The sequence below is a fragment of the Simochromis diagramma genome, unplaced genomic scaffold (assembly GCF_900408965.1).
Source record: "Simochromis diagramma unplaced genomic scaffold, fSimDia1.1 OVJJ01000165.1, whole genome shotgun sequence".
NCBI lineage: Eukaryota > Metazoa > Chordata > Actinopteri > Cichliformes > Cichlidae > Simochromis > Simochromis diagramma.
This window is the reverse complement of record NW_024387467.1, coordinates 524,088-543,342: the sequence shown is the minus strand read 5'-3', so window position 1 is coordinate 543,342 and position 19,255 is coordinate 524,088. Positions and strand designations below refer to the sequence as shown.

General features: G+C 43.9%; 1 protein-coding gene across 1 annotated transcript; it reads right to left on the bottom strand.

Annotated features, from left to right (window-relative positions):
• Positions 1–230: 230 nt before the first annotated feature.
• LOC120723400 (transmembrane protein 47-like) lies at positions 231–6,693 on the bottom strand. The gene is made up of 3 exons (XM_040014832.1): positions 6,687–6,693; positions 4,668–4,808; positions 231–2,151 (listed from the first exon to the last, which is right to left on the bottom strand). Exons 1-3 carry the CDS (start codon positions 6,691–6,693, stop codon positions 1,973–1,975), a joined length of 327 nt encoding a protein of 108 aa, XP_039870766.1. The 3' UTR covers positions 231–1,972.
• Positions 6,694–19,255: the final 12,562 nt, after the last annotated feature.

The window sequence follows — 19,255 nt, the reverse complement described above, 5'->3', positions numbered from 1 at the left end:
TTGATAATGTTAACCATTTATTTCTTAGGTTGCCAGAGCAGCTAGGGATCTCACGTATTTTGAGATTTTATTTAAAAAATACGGACCAATGTCTTTAATCTATCATCTTCCAAAAGATGAAGTAAAGACTTGATAAATAAAACAATGTGTTGTAGACAGGGCTAGGATTAAATGGTAAATGGCCTGTATTTATATAGCGCTTTACTAGTCCGTAAGGACCCCAAAGCGCTTTACACATCCAGTCACACACACATTCACACACTGGTGATGGCAGCTACATTGTAGCCACAGCCACCCTGGGGCGCACTGACAGAGGCGCCCCGGGGTGATGAATACAAATTTCTTCAAATTGTTTAATTAGTTCGATATATTGTGCCGCGGTTGTTACTCAAAAAAGTAATGTATTAAACATTACTTGTTAATTTTGTTAAAAGTAATGCAGTACTTTACATAATTCCTCACCACAGAAAGTCATTTGTTACAGTACTTTCATTACTCCATAAAATGACCTGGAATGCATTGTCTCATGATTACCAGTCAACAACATAGTTCTATACACACCAGCACAAATCCCACTGGGTCAGCATGCACTCAGCTTCATCATCACTGTGGGATCTCGGCTAGCTTTGCAAAACATGTGCTAGCAGTATAAAGTTGTTTCTGCCATTTTACTGTTACACACTTGTCCTTTTGGGCCATAAAAATAAAGGAAATATCTCCTGTAGACGGCGGACGCACCACCATTTTCCTCGCAAGAAGACAAAAAAATCATGTTTGTTTGATCTTTTTTCCTTTCTATCGGCCCACGATGCAAATTACTGTGGAACGATTGCAAATGAAAGTAAACATAATAACTGGATTTTATACAGTAATATGTGAATGTGTGTGTGTATGAACATAATTAAATTCAGAACACATTCTAATTTTCTCAAACTGCTGCTGTGCATGACAACGTGGCCACTGAAAGACTGGAGCTGTGTGTCTCATGTGTGTTGTAGACACTGCCATGAGCCAGATAAGAAGACTAAAGGATGCACCATATGTCACGGTGCAAAGAAACGCAGCATGATAGGCAATCGAAATTTAGCCGAGCGCTGTCCCATCTCATGGCTAATCAATGATGACAGCTGCATGTGCAAACCCTGTGGGTTGCCACAGTAACAGACAAGTGGGTTGATAACAGAATATTGAGCAAATGTCTTTAGTTTATTCCACCCTCCTTACCTTCTCCCACAAGACAAATCGATCTGTGTTATGAAAAGTTATGAGGCACAACTCTAGCATCTGCAGCATGTCTCACATCCTTGTGAAAGTTTAAGAGCTTCACAGAACTCTAAAAATAAAATAAAACAGCTCCTAAATAAGCACTTACGATGATGATGATGATAATGATCTTGAGGGTTTCTGATGGTTTCTTTACATATAAAGATATGCTGCCTATGCCTGTGTATGTGCATGCGCATCCATGTGTAACTGGCAAAAGTGTCAGTCTGACATCCTGCTTTTCCAAACAGAAAAGTTAATAGACATAATAGCAGTTCTTGCAATTCAGAATGGAGGTATTAACACTGGTAACCTGAGTCCTTTGTTACCGTAGTGTTGTCAGTTCTCCTTAGACTGTATCACGAGCCTTGGGAATAAACCTGTAAGCCCCCTACCTCATCTGTCCCAAGATGCACCATCTAACACAAGGCTTATCAGTCTGAATATCCATTAGAGTCAGCACTGACACTAGTGTTGATTGAGGCAAAAAACTTAAGCTCCAGACCACTAGGTTCACTGTCTGGATGCAAAACTTGTGATAATACAGTTACTGGCTGTCCGATGTTTCCCTTTAAAGTTCTTGGGAATCGCGCTGTTAATAGACACCCACTCCCTCCCCCTTTCCCAGAACATTAGAAATGTTATTCAGTCCCTATGTACCTCTCAGACTCTGAAGATGTGACCAGAGGGTTCCAGACATGAGGTAGCACTAGTAGTATTCCTCATAGTTCTTGGGATTGAGGCAGTAGAGGATTCCCCCACCGAAGGAAAAGATGGTGCCTCCCCAGGCCAGGCCGTAGCCCCAGTTAAATTCATGGTAGATCCTCAAGTTGATACTCTCGATGAACTTGACAGGGTAGAGGACCAAACTGCAGGCCTGGAGTACAACTGGATGCGATATACAGATTTTAGCAAAATTCTACGCATGCATGTAAAGCTGAAAATAAACTGGAATTTAAAAAAAAGGTTTATGTCTCAAACTGCACAAATTGACAATTAAATGGATAAAAGTTATATTTAAAATCCCACAAAGAAATTGTTCAAGTGGATATAGCAATTCAATCTTTGTAGCAGATCGTTTTGAACAGAAAACATCGTCGTGTGGATCATTAACATCAGTTAGTAAGTCCTGCTATCACCCAGAGTCAGTCTAAATGTAGCATATCCAATAAAGCCATGCAAAATTTTATCTTTACAATATAAAAATGATCTGAGTTACAGGTCTTTGATGTGCATTGGTGTTGGTTAAAATTTGCCACTATTTCAGTTTTCTTTTTATTTATTTACTTTATTATTGTTTTAACGTCCCTCCCTGAGAGGTGGTGGAGGCTTTGTGTGTTTTCTGGGGCTTTTGCCCTTAGAGTCACCCAAGGCAAACTGATCATGGATGAGGGGCTGGACAAATAGTGATTGAGATGACCCCTATGAAAGAAAAAAAAGTCAGTGCAGCAGATTATCCTGCCTGGGATCAGGTTACTCCCTCCTGTGTTATGGCTGTTTTCTGTTGTCTTATGAAAACACTAATTGTACACATCCATGATGTTTCGAGTTGGGTATTTACCCATTAAATTTGACTCTCATCTGGAGAACTTTATGGCACCAGCTAATCTTACTCTTTATCTTTAAAAAATGTAATCCGATCCATTAAATATCATAAAAGCACCTCACAAAACTTGCGACATGGCGTAACCCAGCTCATAACCTTAGCACGTTGGGGCAGCATGCGTAATGTGATAGAGCAGCTGGCTGAGCATTTGGAGCCTCGCTACCAAACTGGCATTTCATCTCTGAGCAAGTGTGTAAGTTCATCTCTGAATGTTTGTAAAGCATTCCCACGTTAAGCTTAACAACCGAACAACCGATTTTGAAACCTTCTCCACTGAATAATCAGAACACTGATCAAGTTGGAGTGGGTGTAAAATTGATTTATTTGCAGGTTTTTCCCCAAAACTTGAAAAAATAAACTGATTTAAAAAGCACAAAATTGGTCATTCTAAATTTTCTTGTATTTAGTCGATATTTAGATTCAATTTTTTTTTATGTATGATTGAATCAAACAGTCCAGGCTGCATATTTCAAAAATATGCAAATACGAATATAAGTGGTATAAAATAAATAAGTCTTAAAGAGGTGTGAGTTGTGATCCATTATTCACTCAGAGTCCCTTTATAGTTCACCCAAAACATTCAGCCTCTGTATTGGCTCGTTTAAAACTGCTGTCCGCATCCCATCATGGAAACACCAGTACGAATAACAAGTAGCCACAGATGATTGATCTGTTTTCCAGGCTCTAAAATTATACATCATATAATGATTTTTGATGATTATTTAATTGAAGCATGGATGGTTTAAATTACCAAAACAGTTGTGTTCAAATCCAAAGTGAAGAAATGGTAAAAATGCAGTCTTGCAAAAAAAACGAATTTGCTTTTACATCTTACAAAACTTACAAAAAAGTATCAAAATTTGGTTTGATCAAGTATCATTCCATCAACACATACTTATAAAGGAATCCTTTGTTACTCACATTGAGGTATTTAAAAAATATAAAAAGCTAGCAATGTCAAATGTCAAAGCAAAATATCTTTGATTATCTTTGAGTACAGCACAAGGTCTAGTGGTACTAGAGGTGCTGCAGCTCATCACAGCACCCTCTGCCAAATACAACAAATAGATAAATCTGTTTAAACACTATTCTTGATGTTATTTGCCTACAAAATGTGTGATTTAGAATGTTGTGTTAAATAATCAAAAATACTATATCCCCCTTCGAAAGCGTCATGTAGAAGTGATGCATTTTGACTCTCACCAGCTAAATGTCCTCACAGACATTTTGAACACCTTGGACATCAGTGCCTCTCATGACCTAAACTTCTGACCGCCAAGTTACACATGAAGTAATAGGAGCTGCACCCAGATGAAGGTAAAGCTGCCCCCACGAAGATCATCATTATAATTAATCAGTCATTTCAATGTCCTGCCTCTGTTGCAAAAGAGTACTTGTTCAACTTCAATTTTGGCTGTATATCAAGATGAACAGGTTTGTAGAGTTGTGCGACGAGACACAACGCTACAACACGCACATCCATAAAGATGTCATATTCCAGTGATTTCATGAGCACTCATTTTTCATTAGTGCTTTGACTGCATTCATAATTATAACAAGTTGCACAGACTCTACAAATCTGTGAACCATCTCTGAACGAATTACACGTTAGTGCTCTCTCCCATTTCTCTGGTACCCACAGTAAGATCTTAAAAAAATGTCTGACAAGCAGCAAATCTAGCTTTGCAAAATTAAGCATTTCATGCCCCAAAATTGAAATTTTCCAATTATTCCTGGAGGTAAAAATAGGTATGTACAATAGGTAGGTATATACATCAGTATTCTTGTGTATACTGACCTGCAGCAAAGAGCATGAAGGCAACAGGCGCGTAGAACCGCCGTCTCGTGCCAATGCACACAGCAACCAGAGCAACCAAGAATGACATCAGCACCAGGGCTCCACCCCCTAGCAACAGTGCCAGAGTAGCAACCTGCCAGTCTGTAAGGGCAAGGTGGACAAGAAAAGGAGAGAGCGTAAGATGAAAGTAAGTAAAAGAACAGAAAATGCATTCACTGTGCGAGAGTAAAACTATGCTGTTTATATTGGGGAAAAAAACAATCACAAGTAAATAACTAATGTAAAACTAACACAAAAGCAGTGAGTACAGTACACTGAGAAGGAGGTAAGCATAAGAGAAAATGGAACTACGACAACGAGGAAAGGACTAGGAGATGAAAGAAAGGATACTGGGGAAGGACTTTTTATATTATTATACTAATATACAACTATTTTACTATGAAGGTGTCCAAGAATGAGACTAATAGAAAAGAATAACGGAGAGCCGGAAGAGAAGATGGAACTGGAAAACCGATACAGGAAGAAGGAAACAAAGCAGAAATTAGTATAACGTTACAAGGACAGGGAGCAAAATGAAAAAGGTTGCCAGCAGGATGGGAAAAGAGGATAGTGAAAGGAAAAGTGGAGGTGCAATGGGGAGGACCAGGAGATGAGTACAGTGCAAAGGATCTGGGGACCGAGAGGTGGTGAACAATATGAAGACAGAGAGTGCACTTAGTATGTCTAGGCCGACAAAAGGCCCGGACTAAAAAGCTTTGCTGGCAGGTTATCAAAAATCTTCCCGTATTTATATGTTGTGGCTTGAACGACACTGAAATAATTCACACACATGCACACACCATATCACTATTATAAACAACACATTATCTTAAACTGATGATTATATTTCTTCCTACTCCACTTCAGACTCAATGATTGTCATTTCATTTAGATTCTGTTTATATTATTTCTTTTTCTTTTTTCCAGACACCGTGGGAGGCATATTTAAACTGGCCTTCATTAAAGCAGCACAAACTATAAATAACTTAGTAAAACATCTGCAAAAGAAAGGTAAGCATTTTCATTTGGTTGTAAGTTAACCACACTAAGTAAACTACCAGTTTAAAAAAATACTTATGAAAATAAACAATGGGTCTGGTTGTAGCCAGTAACCTTGTGCAAAAATAAACTTGAAACATAGATTTTATAATGTTTTCAGTTTTTTACCAGCTTTAAAAATGGTTATTAGACTGGGGGTCTTCCCCAATAGAGCCAGATTTACTAAACAGGGCAAAAATAGCAAGGGAGTGCAACACCCAAAATAGTGCTATTAAGACTCAAGATATGCCTCATTGTTTTCATAATGGGGTTCAAAGTCAACGTCGTCATCCGTCTGTGAAATTTCTGCAACAGAAGCCACAGTATATTTAAAGGAACCTGACACAGAAAATGAAAGGGAAGTTTTGTTGGTGTTGGTATTGCGTGACTTCTTTTGGTCGGATGTTCCAGGTCATCGGAGTTTACAAAGAAAATCCAGAATTAGGTGTAATAACTGCAATAACTGCCACCATATCATTCTCTTCGCTTTATTTTACACGTTGAAAAAGGAACTACCAAATATGTATATGCAATGTATATGGAAATAAAACATGAGAAAAAGGAGAAAGAGGGAGGAAAACAAAATAGAATGGGACAATGTGAAAACAGAAAAAGGCTGACGGATCTTGGTGACAACTGTAATTAAGTTTAAAGCAAAAAATAAATATAATATTTATTTTCAGCTTGCAGGATATACAGTGTCATTTTCTGAACACTTACTCGGAGAGCATGTAACACAAGTTTATTATTGCTGTACTGACAGGATTGTACCATCTACAACTGTAAAAGGTTGATTAAAGAAACGCACTTCCAACACCAAATCCAGTGAGTAAATACGGCTGATACAAGGTTATTTTTAATGTTTAAATATCATAGCTTTTATATACTTCAGATTGTTTTTATATAGTTCTTGATTAAACAGACTGATTTTAGCACACTTACAGTGCATAATTACATAAATTGTAAATGTACAAATTGTTTTCCATATGTACATAACTTAATGTCCTAAAAATTGGACTGGACAATTCTCATGTTTGTTTGTTTTTATCATAAATAAGCCCAACCAATATTACATATTTATGTCTCTAAAAGAATGCAACAAACATAAAACCTAAAAAATAAAATGTGGTTTTAAATTTAAAAACAGAAAGCACATTTAATGAAATTAAGACTAGGCTATTGTTAGCAGTTTGTTAAAAAGTGGGAAAATGCACATATAGAGATAGATATAAAGATATATGCATGTTATATGTGTGCCAGCTGGTTAACCAGTGGGCCACTCTGAAAGCAACTTTGTACCCGTTAGCATTAACGGAGGTGGGATTTGAGCGCATTGGCATGGACCTAATTGGGCCAGTTCACTGGAGTACATGGGGATATAACTTCACCCAGTATGCCAGATTACCAGTCCAGCCCTGAATACATTTTCCTGGTGTACAGCTGGTGCGCACCAGCTGTACAAGCACTGACAGCAGGCCATTCATTCATTTTCATTACTGACACTGAATTGCCCAGTCAGATCACTTAATTCAATTGGTCCCTCCCTTACCTTTGATGAGTGCTCATGCACTTTGTAAAAAACGTTTAGTGTGCAAGACGTGGCAAGAAGCTGGAGAGCTGAGAGAAAACAAGGTGCCTGCTACACGGTGAACAGTAGTACCAGCAACAACTAGTAACCATGCCTCATTGTCACAGTAGCCTGCTGCTGCTAGCACTAGGTGTGGAGAAGTGAAGAAAAGATGGAGGAAGATGAAATTTACATGGTAAGATAATAGTAAATAAATGAGAATAAATGTTTACTGTGGCTATGAGCTTCTGCTAATACCTAAAGTGTAGTTCTTAATTATTGTCCCATACTGCAGTGCAAATAAAAAGTAACTGAACAACAACGGTACCGACATAATTAAAACCTGTTTCAATATCAATAGTCAAACAAATGAATATATACATAATATGTGTACATGATAGCAATAACGGTGGGACGCTTGAACCATTTGCTCTTGTACGTCAGCATCCATCACCAGCAGACTGATGAGATGGTGAAGCCTGAGTAAAACATCTGAGAGCAGAGCTACACACATTAGGAAGGTTATCACGTGAAAATCTTCTCCAGGTCCAGAAAGGTTAGCAGCAACTATACAAAAGAGGGGATAAACTCAGACCATTTTCACAGGGAGATAAAGTGCCTTGTGAACCTTCGTGGTTACATGGCGAGGGGAGGATGTTGGCTATGAAGGGGTGGAGCCACACAAGTATTTCACCTCAGCCTCCTTAAAACATGGAGAGAGGTGGAATCCGTTCCTCTGGTGAGCTTAGCAAAGGATTAAGATGACCTGAGGACTGAAGTGTCAAATTCAACTATTTCATCCTTTCTTTGTCACGGCGATGGATGGCCGGTACTGAATAGGACTCAGGTGCAGAAACCCAGAGCGGAGACAGTAGATGATTTAACAGTTTATTACGGTTAAGTGCAAAGGGGGAAAAAAAGGAAACGTGGCAAAGACAGAAAATGACGAGACGTGGAGTCTTGGTGTGGCGTGCCCAGGGGAACGTGGCTAGGGCGAGGGAACGAGGCCTGAGAAGCGGAACGGAGCTGAGTGGGGAACAGTCACACTGAGGGAAGAGGATATAGGAGTTAGGCAGGTAGTGAAGGCAGCTCAGAAGTGGCCAGTATAAGAGCAGCAATTCTTACTTGCAGTTAGGGACCTGGAGTGTTTGAGAGGGGGGTGATGAGGATCCAGGGGAGGCTGAGTGGCGTGGAAAGGCTGACCTGAGATCCGGGGCTCCAGATGGAGTGTGATGGCAGGAGGGCAGGCAGGTGAGGCACAGAGGGATTTCCAGAATGATCACTAGGTATCCCGAGTCCGGAGGTGGAGTGTGAGCCAGGGTGGGTACAGCAACTGTAGTACAAAAGAGTCTTGTTTAAAGATAAATCACAGCAAGAATTTAACGCACAAGACCTGTTACCAACATGGGTTGACTGACGAACTGGCCGTGAATGAACATCGATGTGTGGTTTAAATCCCTCTGGCTTGATTGCCTGCAATAGGCTCCAGGTGTGCAGGAGCTGGAGTTGGCCCTGCCCAGGGGCGGATCCCAGGTCAGTTCAGGAGCCTAATGGAAACTCCAGCCACTCACCGTAGACCATGACAGTACCCCCCCCCTCAAGGGACGCCACCCGGCGGCCGATCGGTCCCCAGCCCGCGACGCGACCTGAAAAAACCAGAGACAAGAGCAGGATCAAGGATAAACGAGCGAGGAACCCAGGCACGCTCCTCAGGCCCAAACCCCGCCCAGTCCACCAAAAACTGGCGACCCCTACCACGGCGGCGGACGCCAACGACCCGCCGAACCGTATAGGCCGGATGACCACCGATGAACCGGGCGGGCGGAGGGGGGTCGGAAGGCGGGCACAGCACACTGGACAGCACAGGCCTGATTTGGGAAACATGAAAAACCGGGTGAATCCGAAGGCTGGGAGGGAGCTCGAGCTTCACGGCAGAGGGCGAGATGACCGAGTGGATGACATACGGCCCGATAAACCGAGGAGCCAGCTTGCGGGAGGAAACTTTAAGGGGAACATCCTTAGCCGACAGCCACACCTTCTGCCCTGGAGCGTACCGAGGAGCTGGCGACCGTAGACGATCTGCATAGCGGCAGTGGCGGGCAGCAGCCGTCTTCAGCGCCCCCTGAGTCCGAGTCCAGACGCGGCGGCAGCGCTGGAGATGGTGCTGGATGGAAGGCACAGCCAAATCAGCCTCTTCCTCAGGGAAGAGGGGGGGCTGATAGCCCAGGGACGCTTCAAAGGGAGAGAGGCCAGTGGATGCGGACACATGAGAGTTGTGCGCATACTCCACCCATGGGAGATGCGCCGACCAAGTAGCCGGGTTATGGGAGACCATGCAGCGGAGCATGGACTCTAGTTCTTGGTTGAGCCTCTCAGTCTGCCCATTGGTTTGAGGGTGGTAACCAGAACTGAGGTTGGCTTGAGCACCTAGGGCAGAGCAGAAGGACTTCCATACCTGGGACGTAAATTGCGGTCCCCTGTCAGAAGTGACCTCGGCGGGAATCCCGTGGAGTTTGAAGACGTGGTCGACCATCAGTCTGGCAGTTTCCGTAGCAGTAGGTAGTTTCTCCAGGGCAACGAAGTGAGCCGCTTTTGAAAACCTGTCGATCACAGAGAGTATCACTGTTTTACCTGCAGACCTAGGCAGGCCCGTGACAAAGTCCAGGGAAATGTGGGACCAAGGACGAGAAGGTACGGCTAGAGGTTGTAGAAGACCGGAGGGTCGCTGATTTCGGGTCTTGTTCCTGGCGCACACGTCACAGGCCGAGACGTATTCCCGCACATCACGTTCCAGTGTTGCCCACCAGAAGTGACGACGAAGTAGTGCGATAGTGCGGCCAATCCCAGGATGGCAGGAAAACCGGGAGGCATGCGCCCACTGAAGGACAGCCGAACGGGTTGCTGCGGGAACGAAGCGGCGGCCCGGAGGACCTGTGCCTGGGTCTGGTTCATCCTGCAATGCCCGCTGGATGGAGTCCTCTATATCCCATGATAACAACGCTACGCGGCAGGAGGTAGGAAGCACTGGAGCTGGTTCTGTGGGTTCGGCGTCTGGGTCGTAAAGACGAGACAGGGCACCGGCCTTTGTGTTCTTGGAACCTGGACGGAAAGAGATGGCAAACTTGAAGCGATCAAAGAACAGAGACCAACGGGCCTGGCGGGCGTTTAGACGCTTAGCCGTTTTGAGGTAGGTAAGGTTTTTATGATCTGTGAAGATGGTAAATGGGTATTCCGCTCCTTCCAATAGGTGACGCCACTCCTCCAGGGCTAACTTGATAGCCAGCAACTCTCTGTCCCCTACATCATAGTTGCGTTCAGCGGACGAGAGTCGGCGTGAAAAAAAGGCGCACGGGTGTAACTTGGCCTTGGGACCTGAATGCTGTGAGAGGACCGCTCCGACGCCGACGTCGGACGCGTCTACCTCTAGAACGAATGGCTTGGAGTGGTCTGGGTGACACAATACTGGAGCTGAGGTAAATAGACGCTTGAGCCTACTGAATTCTGCCGCAGCTTCAGGTGTCCAGATGAACTGTCTTTTGGTGGATGTGAGTGTAGTGAGAGGAGTGGTTACCTGGCTATAGTTGCGAATAAACCTCCGGTAGAAATTGGCAAAGCCGAGGAAACGTTGTAGGTGCTTGCGTGACGTGGGCGTGGGCCACTCCAGGATCGTGCGGATCTTGGCTGGATCCATCTTCACCTGCCCTCCTGCGAGTATATAGCCAAGAAAAGTGACGGATTGTGCATGAAACTCACATTTCTCGGCTTTGACGTAAAGTCGGTTTTCCAGGAGGCGTTGGAGGACTGCTCGGACGTGGACATGGTGTTCCTGGGGGGTCTTGGAGAAAATGAGTATGTCATCAAGATAAACAAAGACAAACTGGTTCAGGAAATCACGGAGCACGTCGTTGACCAGGTTCTGAAAGACAGCGGGGGCATTGGTCAACCCAAACGGCATGACCAAATACTCAAAATGACCTAGGGGCGTATTGAAAGCCGTTTTCCATTCGTCCCCCTCCCTGATGCGGACAAGGTGGTAGGCATTGCGGAGATCCAGTTTGGTGAATACGGTGGCTTCATGGAGGGGTTCGAAGGCCGAGCTGATAAGGGGTAAAGGATATTTGTTTTTAATGGTGATGTCGTTTAACCCTCTGTAGTCTATGCATGGACGGAGTGATTTATCCTTCTTTTCCACAAAAAAGAAGCCGGCGGCCACTGGAGAGGAGGATGGGCGGATGATACCTGCAGCTAATGACTCGTGGATGTACTTTTCCATGGACTCTCTTTCTGGTCTGGAGATGTTGAATAGCCGGCTAGAGGGAAGCGGAGCACCAGGTAGAAGGTCGATAGCGCAGTCATAAGGCCTGTGGGGTGGTAAGGACGATGCTTTGTCTTTACTAAAAACTTCCTGGAGGTCATGGTATTCAGGTGGGACGAGTGTGAGGTCAGCTGGACCAGCGTCCGAGGCGTTAGTGTCAGGGGCACCCGGCGGTAGGGCAGACTTGAGGCAGTGGGCTAGACAAAAAAGGCTCCAACTAGCGATTTTACTTCCAGACCAGTCTATATGAGGGTTGTGTTTCTGTAGCCAGGGGTGGCCTAGGATGAGTGGTGAATCAGGAGAAGAGAAGGTGAATAAGGTAATGGCTTCATGGTGGTTTCCAGAGGTGACGAGGGTTACGGGGCCAGCCTGATGGGTTATCTGAGAAAATATTTGATCGTTTAATGCGGTAACAGGGATGGGAGGATCGAGAGTCTTGAGTGGCAAGTGAAGGCGTCTAGCGAGAGCTAAATCTATTAAATTTTGCTCTGCTCCGGAATCAACGAGAGCATGGAGGGGGTGAGAAACTTTATTTAGACACAGGGTGACTGGTAGAATCAACCGGGGTTTGGAACTGAAAGAGGATCCGCCCACCTGTATCCCCGAAATTACCGGCGGGCGGAGCCTTTTGGCCGAACCGAACACTGTGCTAATCTATGCTCCACTGAGCCACAGTAAAAACACGCGCCCGACCGAAGCCGTCGTTCTCGCTCCTCTGGTGTGAGACGAGAGCGGCCGATTAGCATAGGCTCCGGAGCGGCGTCCGTTTCCACGGAAACGGGAGCGGATGTTGACACCGGACGTGACGGTGGAGGAAGTGAAAACGTACGAGGCGCAGGTTTACGATGTTTCTGGTTCTTTTCTGCCTCCCTTTCCCTCAGGCGATTATCTATCCGAAGGGAAAGGGAGACCAGGTCTTCAAAGGAGTTGGGCTCATCACGGGAAGCGAGCTGGTCTTTGAGCTCGTCGTTTAAGGCGCGACGGAACACTCCCCGAAGGGCATGATTGGGCCAATTGGCCTCGGCGGCTGCGGTACGGAAGTCGATAATGAACTCAGCGACACTCCGGCTCCCCTGTTGCAACCCGAGCAACCTTTCATCAGAACTACCCTCCGATACTGGGTGAGTAAAGGTCCTTTTAAACTCGCACAGAAAATCATCAAACGAGCAGGTTGGGAGCGGATGAGCCGACAGGTACGCCTCGGCCCATAACAGTGCCTTGCCCTGAAGCTTAGCCACCAGATATGCTACCCGAGCTGATTCGCTAGTAAATGAACGGGGTGAATGCGTGAACGCGAGAGAACATTTCAGTAGAAAGGCCGTACAGCGGCTCTGCTCCCCAGAGTACGGCTCGGGTTCTGGGAATGCTGCGTCGCGAAACACGGAGCCCGAAGGGGTCGGAGCTGGGAAAGACTGGGGAGGTTCTGCCACGGGCGCAGGAGACGCAGAGGACGGGCCTGGAGGAGGGGAAAGAGCCGCCTGAATCTCCTGCAGGGAGGCTAAGATCCTAGCCTGAGTCTCGCCTATGGCTTGACACCGGGTGTCGAGAGCCTGCAACGCTTGCTCATGAGCCCCTAAAATGGCTCCCTGCTTGGAGACTGCTGCACGTACTGGGTCTGCTGAGTCCATTTGTTGGCCAGTTCGTACTGTCACGGCGAGGGATGGCCGGTACCGAATAGGACTCAGGTGCAGAAACCCAGAGCGGAGACAGTAGATGATTTAACAGTTTATTACGGTTAAGTGCAAGGGAAAAACGTGACAAAGACAGAAAATGACGAGACGTGGAGCCTTGGTGTGGCGTGCCCTGGGAAACGTGGCTAGGGCGAAGGAACGAGGCCTGAGATGCGGAACGGGGCTGAGTGGGGAACAGTCACACTGAGGGAAGAGGATATAGGAGTTAGGCAGGTAGTGAAGGCAGCTCAGAAGTGGCCAGTATAAGAGCGGCAGTTCTTACTTGCAGTTAGGGACCTGGAGTGTTTGAGAGGGGGGTGATGAAGATCCAGGGGAGGCTGAGTGGCATGGAAAGCTGACCTGAGATCCGGGGCTCCAGATGGAGTGTGATGGCAGGAGGGCAGGCAGGTGAGGCGCAGAGGGATTTCCAGAATGATCACTAGGTATCCTGAGTCCGGAGGTGGAGTGTGAGCCAGGGTGGGTACAGCAACTGTAGTACAAGAGAGTCGTGTTTAACAGGATAAATCACAGCAAGAATTTAACGTACACGGCCTGTTACCAACATGTGTTGATGACGAACTGGCCGTGAATGAACATCGATGTGTGGTTTAAATCCCTCTGGCTTGATTGCCTGCAATAGGCTCCAGGTGTGCAGGAGCTGGAGTTGGCCCTGCCCAGGGACGGATCCCAGGTCAGTTCAGGAGCCTAATGGAAACTCCAGCCACCCACCGTAGACCATGACATCTTTGACTAAGTGGCAAGATCTATAAATCCTTTGCAGTGTTGCTTCTGAGGATCAACAAATAACGCAACAGTTCATTTTAACAACAAAATGTACATATACAATGTGTATGACTTAATGTGAATGATGCTATTTTGATATTGCATATGCTAAATCTAATTCATCTTAATATGTGGGATAACTTAATAGCAAGAGCAAGTGTTGTAGTAGCACCACACAAAGCAGATTTTTAAAATTATTTTTTTGTACACTTGACATACGTAACATCTATGTGTTTTATTGTGAAGATAACAATAATACAAGAAGATAAATGTGACATCTTAAAGCATGTCAGTAAATTTCCAAAATTAACTGGGGGCTTTTATTTTGAATGATGAATCACAGAGTAACTAATGATAGAGCACTATCACAACAGTGTTGTAATTCCTACTGACGATACAGTGATTCTGTGGTACTCGATACACTGTGAATCTACGATATAACACAAAATTATTCAGAAAAAAAAAAGTAATGTCAGATTTAGGAGTTTATATACTGTCCTGTGGTGTCTGTGCGTATTTTCATAAACATTTAACTTTAATAATGTGTTTAATAATGTGTGATTTACTTTTTTTTCATTTTACACTCATTTAAGTGCCATCTAGGAGTTAGTTGTAGCAGTAGTATGCTTTATAATTCATGGATATTTGGCACCAGCATATCGTCAAGACACTGCAGCCAAGGGGAATATGTTGCTCTGTCAATACTTTGTCCCACCATTACTTGAGAGACACGCAGTGCTCTTCCTAACATGCTCACTCACTAGATTAGAGGTGTGAAGTGCAACAACATCGTGAAACATGAAGTTCTAACTCCTTCAGTGCTGCTTCTCTTTACACTGTGAGCTCTGTGAAATCCCTCTGAGGAATAGCCACAGTAATTACACACTGTCTGCTCAGTCTAATATTGTAACTGGGTGTTCTAAATTCCTGAAAATTTCATAAAATCAACTCTGGCCCGCAGCAGTTCCCTTGACTATTTCATTTCATATGGTGTTATTCAAGCCACCATGTGTTGAGCTCATCTGACCCAAACAGTTCTGTTCTCGAATTATAAGCGTGGTAGGGGTCTACGGAGCTGTCTGGCGCCACCGTCCTCTTAAACATGTCATTACTGTAACCACAAGGTCAGCACAATACAGCCCCCGCGCCCTCCAACACACATATCCTCTGTGCTAACATTTAGTCTTGCCACCACATTAAAATATGAGAAATATGTCAATAAAAGCTTTATGAAACATGCCACAAATAAACCACAACAATTATGTCTGCAAACTGTAGTCTGCCGAGCGTTTAAGATGATGTTTTGCAATAATGACTTGTTATGTCTGATGAGAATTGTTCACTGGCATAAACTTTTCACAACTATAAAACAAATGACAGTGCATGGCAATTGGAAAAATAAGATGAAAATAATAGAGTGGGAATATATCAAGATTAAGCAACTGTAGGAAATAAAATAGTACATGTTATAACATCTGTATAGCATCTATTGTTATCCTATACCCTATATAACATATAACATAAGTGTTATATCCCAAATAGATGCTGTATTCTGTGTACAAAAATCAAAATGTAAAACGTTTTTGTTTTTGTTTTTGTATGGATTCATTCAGTTCAATTCAGTTTAATTTGTAAAGCACTAAATGACAGCAACAGTTTCGTCAAGTTGATTTTTATGTTGTTAGCTGAAGAACCTACAATAATAACAGAGAGAAAACCCCAGAAATTAGACAAAGTTTCAAATATTGAGATCAGCATATGTGGAATTGCATGTGCATTGCATGTTTGTACTGCATATGAACCAAAAGCTTAGGTTTCAGACAGTTTTTTTTCTATTCTTGGCTCTCTGTGATGTCGATGAGTGCCCCACCCGTCTGTTGTTCAAACCTTCTGTTTGTTGAGGGGCAACCAGTCTGAAGAAGGTTGGCTGAAAGAGATGGTGGCTTTCAAGGGAGAAGAGCTAAAGCCTAAGGCCTACTGTCATGGTCTGGGTGTGAGGCTGTAAAATTCCACTGAAGGTCTGGACTTCCCTGGTATCCACCCATGGGCAGGGCCTACAGCCTCCCTCACCTGAAGCTGATTGAGGCAATCAGGTTGGAGATTTAAGCTACTTGCTGACACTGCTTCGTTGCCAGTTCGTTGGTAACCAGGACTTCATGTCTATGAATCTCAAGTGCTCTACTAACCTTGCAATCTTGTGTTCTAGTTACTCCTGGAAATTCCATCACACTGAACCACTCATCTTGGAAATCTGGTTAACCCGCCTGCTTTCAGAATCATCTCCTTGCCTCACCTGCCTGGCCTCCTGCACTTAAACAACCTCGGGAGCTTCACCGCTCAGGACAGCTGCCACCAGTGTTGGTCAAGTTACTTGAAAAAAGTAATCAGTAACTAATTACTGATTACTTCTCCAAAAAAGTAATCCCGTTACTTTAGTGATTACTTATTTTCAAAAGTAATTAATTACTTAGTTACTTAGTTACTTTTTAAAAACACAATTTACAACCTGAATAGGTAATAAAGTGATAGATCTTACAGCCCAATTCTACTTTTTCTGCATAATCCATCATAAAAAATGTAATCAAATGGAAAAGTCTCTTTTTAAAACTTGTTTTATTAGTTTTAATCTTTTAACTTTATGCATCAAGTAAAAATTTAATTATATGCAACATTCTCTGACTGGAAGAAACTTGTTTAAAATTTAAACCTATTTTCTGCACATTCCTGCACATAAAATGATTTTTGTTTTGTGTTTACACTCACTCTTTCAAATAGATGCAAGTAAAACACAGCAGAAAATAAATAAAATCAAAGACTAGTGGTCCTGTTGCTCTATTTTCACCTGTAAAGCAGGAGTGAGGTAGATCTGCACACAGCTGTTGTCACGAATGTCGCACTTGCTTACATCACTGTCATGAGAATTTCTCGCAAAAAATCACTGTTTTAGTAACGCAGCATTCCTATGGGAAAGTAACGGTAATCTAATTACCGTTTTTGCAATAGTAATCCCTTACTTTACTCGAAAAAAATAATCGGATTTCAGTAACGCATTAGTGCCCATCTCTGGCTGCCACACACCACCAAACCCACCTCCACCTCTTCTCCTTGGTAAATGGCCTGTATTTATATAGCGCTTTACTAGTCCCTAAGGACCCCAAAGCGCTTTACATATCCAGTCATCCACACACTGGTGATGGCAGCTACATTGCAGCCACAGCCACCCTGGGGCGCACTGACAGAGGCGAGGCTGCCGGACACTGGCGCCACCGGGCCCTCTGACCACCACCAGTAGGCAACGGGTGAAGTGTCTTGCCCAAGGACACAACGACCAAGATTGTCCAAGCCGGGGCTCGAACCGGCAACCTTCCAATTACAAGGCGAACTCCCAACTCTTGAGCCACGATCGCCCTTCAACACTTCGATCTCCCACCTGCACAGTAAGACGAAGATTTTCATAGCTTCCACCCTCTCCAGAACTCCTCATTGGCTACCGCTCTAACACTGCTCTCCTCTCTTCCAGTACGTACCTAATCACCAGCCAGCTGCCATTGCTTTCTTGGACATGTACATTGTTCCCTGCAGCAAGATCAAAATTCATTTGAAATAAATGACTGACATGTTAATAATAACTTTTTACCCTAAATAGGTCCCTGTTCTCTAGTAACAATAGCTAGTCGAGCAGATTTTAAGGGCAGTGCTATCTGTGTTTGAATGCTAATCTTTACTCAGTAAGCACGGTGGCGGGGAGAGTGTGAAGAGGTAATTTTGTTCTGAAGACTGGAGCCAAGAAAAAAAGAGGTGGAGGAAAACCTCATACATCCCGGTGTTGGAAGAGAGTAGGACACAGCTAGCTGCTCTGTGGTCTCCAGTTCCCCAGGGTCTCATTTAGCCTTATTTCTCCTCGCTACTCCCCTTGTCCCGTGCACTCTGGCTCTCCCCCTGCACCCTGACAGATTGGAGGAAATGAATGTCTGCAAATTGGCCTCAGTGGCGAGGCCAGGGCGACTCTGAGACCACGCTGGCTCTGCTTTCCAACCAGCAAGCGGTCTCTCGTCCAGCTCCTCTGTCTCCCTTACTAAATTAACATCAGAAAGCGAGCCTGTTTGCTGATAATGGTCTTTGGGCTTTGTGTTTATACTGGACCATGTGAGAGCGCGCATTAGTGGTAATATTAATAGTACCGTGTAAAAGACTGCAATGTGAACTATTTTATACCTTGAGCAGCCTCCCAAAGTATGTGTGTATTTAAGTGCTTCAGACTGTACAGTCTTGTGCTTGTTGTGAGTTGTGTGCATCTAAAACTTTTTTACAGTTTTGCAAAAAATAAAGAAGCAGTCTCTGAGTGATCTTACTCCCCGTCTGTGGCTCAGTTTTTCATTTGCTGTGCTGATAATGTTTATTTCTTGTCATCACACGAGTGCTCTTTTCATCGCCTGATCTTATTTCTCCTGCTATTATGTTGTGTCTTTAAACAGGCAGTGATTTATTGCACTGCTGGAGGAGTTATATACAACAAATATATATTGCCAAACTTTAGCTACCCTCAAATATCCCACCCACTTTTCTTCCGTCTCTTCCCTCCCTAGCCTTACATATTACATTCATGCTATTCTGGTGTAAATGCATTTTCAGTAGTGGTTTATCAACATTATTCTTCCAGACATTTTGAATAATTACAAGTAATTCAATTTCTTTGTCATAATGAAGAAATAAGAGATGAATGGAAAACATCTGTTGAGGCTGTTGGATTTATGCGGGTTTTCAAAATTAGTCCATGCACTAGAAGGGTACTCAGAGAACCTCTGCCAAGGGCACATTTGGCAATTTTATGAAACGTGAGCTGCACTTCTGCCCACACCAAACGGTTCTTCCTTGGCCCATGTTCCACCTCTGTGCCAAGTGACATGAAATTTAGCTGGGAAGGTTTTGTGTAATTGTACTGACAGACAAGCAAACGAACAGCTCTGAGCACAGACCTCCGCCTCTGCTCTTGCACTGTCTGAGGAATAAACAGATTGCACATCACCATCATTACAAACATGTTCAAATGATCATTTCTTTTGGCAAAACGGTTGGACTGCCACCACTTTACTGGTGCTTCACTCATATCCACGTCATTGTAGAACTATAAAGGAAATTTGAAACTAATGGCTGACTACGGGCCTATAAGTTTGCT

Excerpts from the sequence above, each read along its gene's own strand:
- LOC120723400 (XM_040014832.1), bottom strand. Across the intron at positions 2,152-4,667 it reads CTTCATGCTCTTTGCTGCAG|TTGTACTCCAGGCCTGCAGT; the intron begins GTCAGTATACAC and ends TATCGCATCCAG.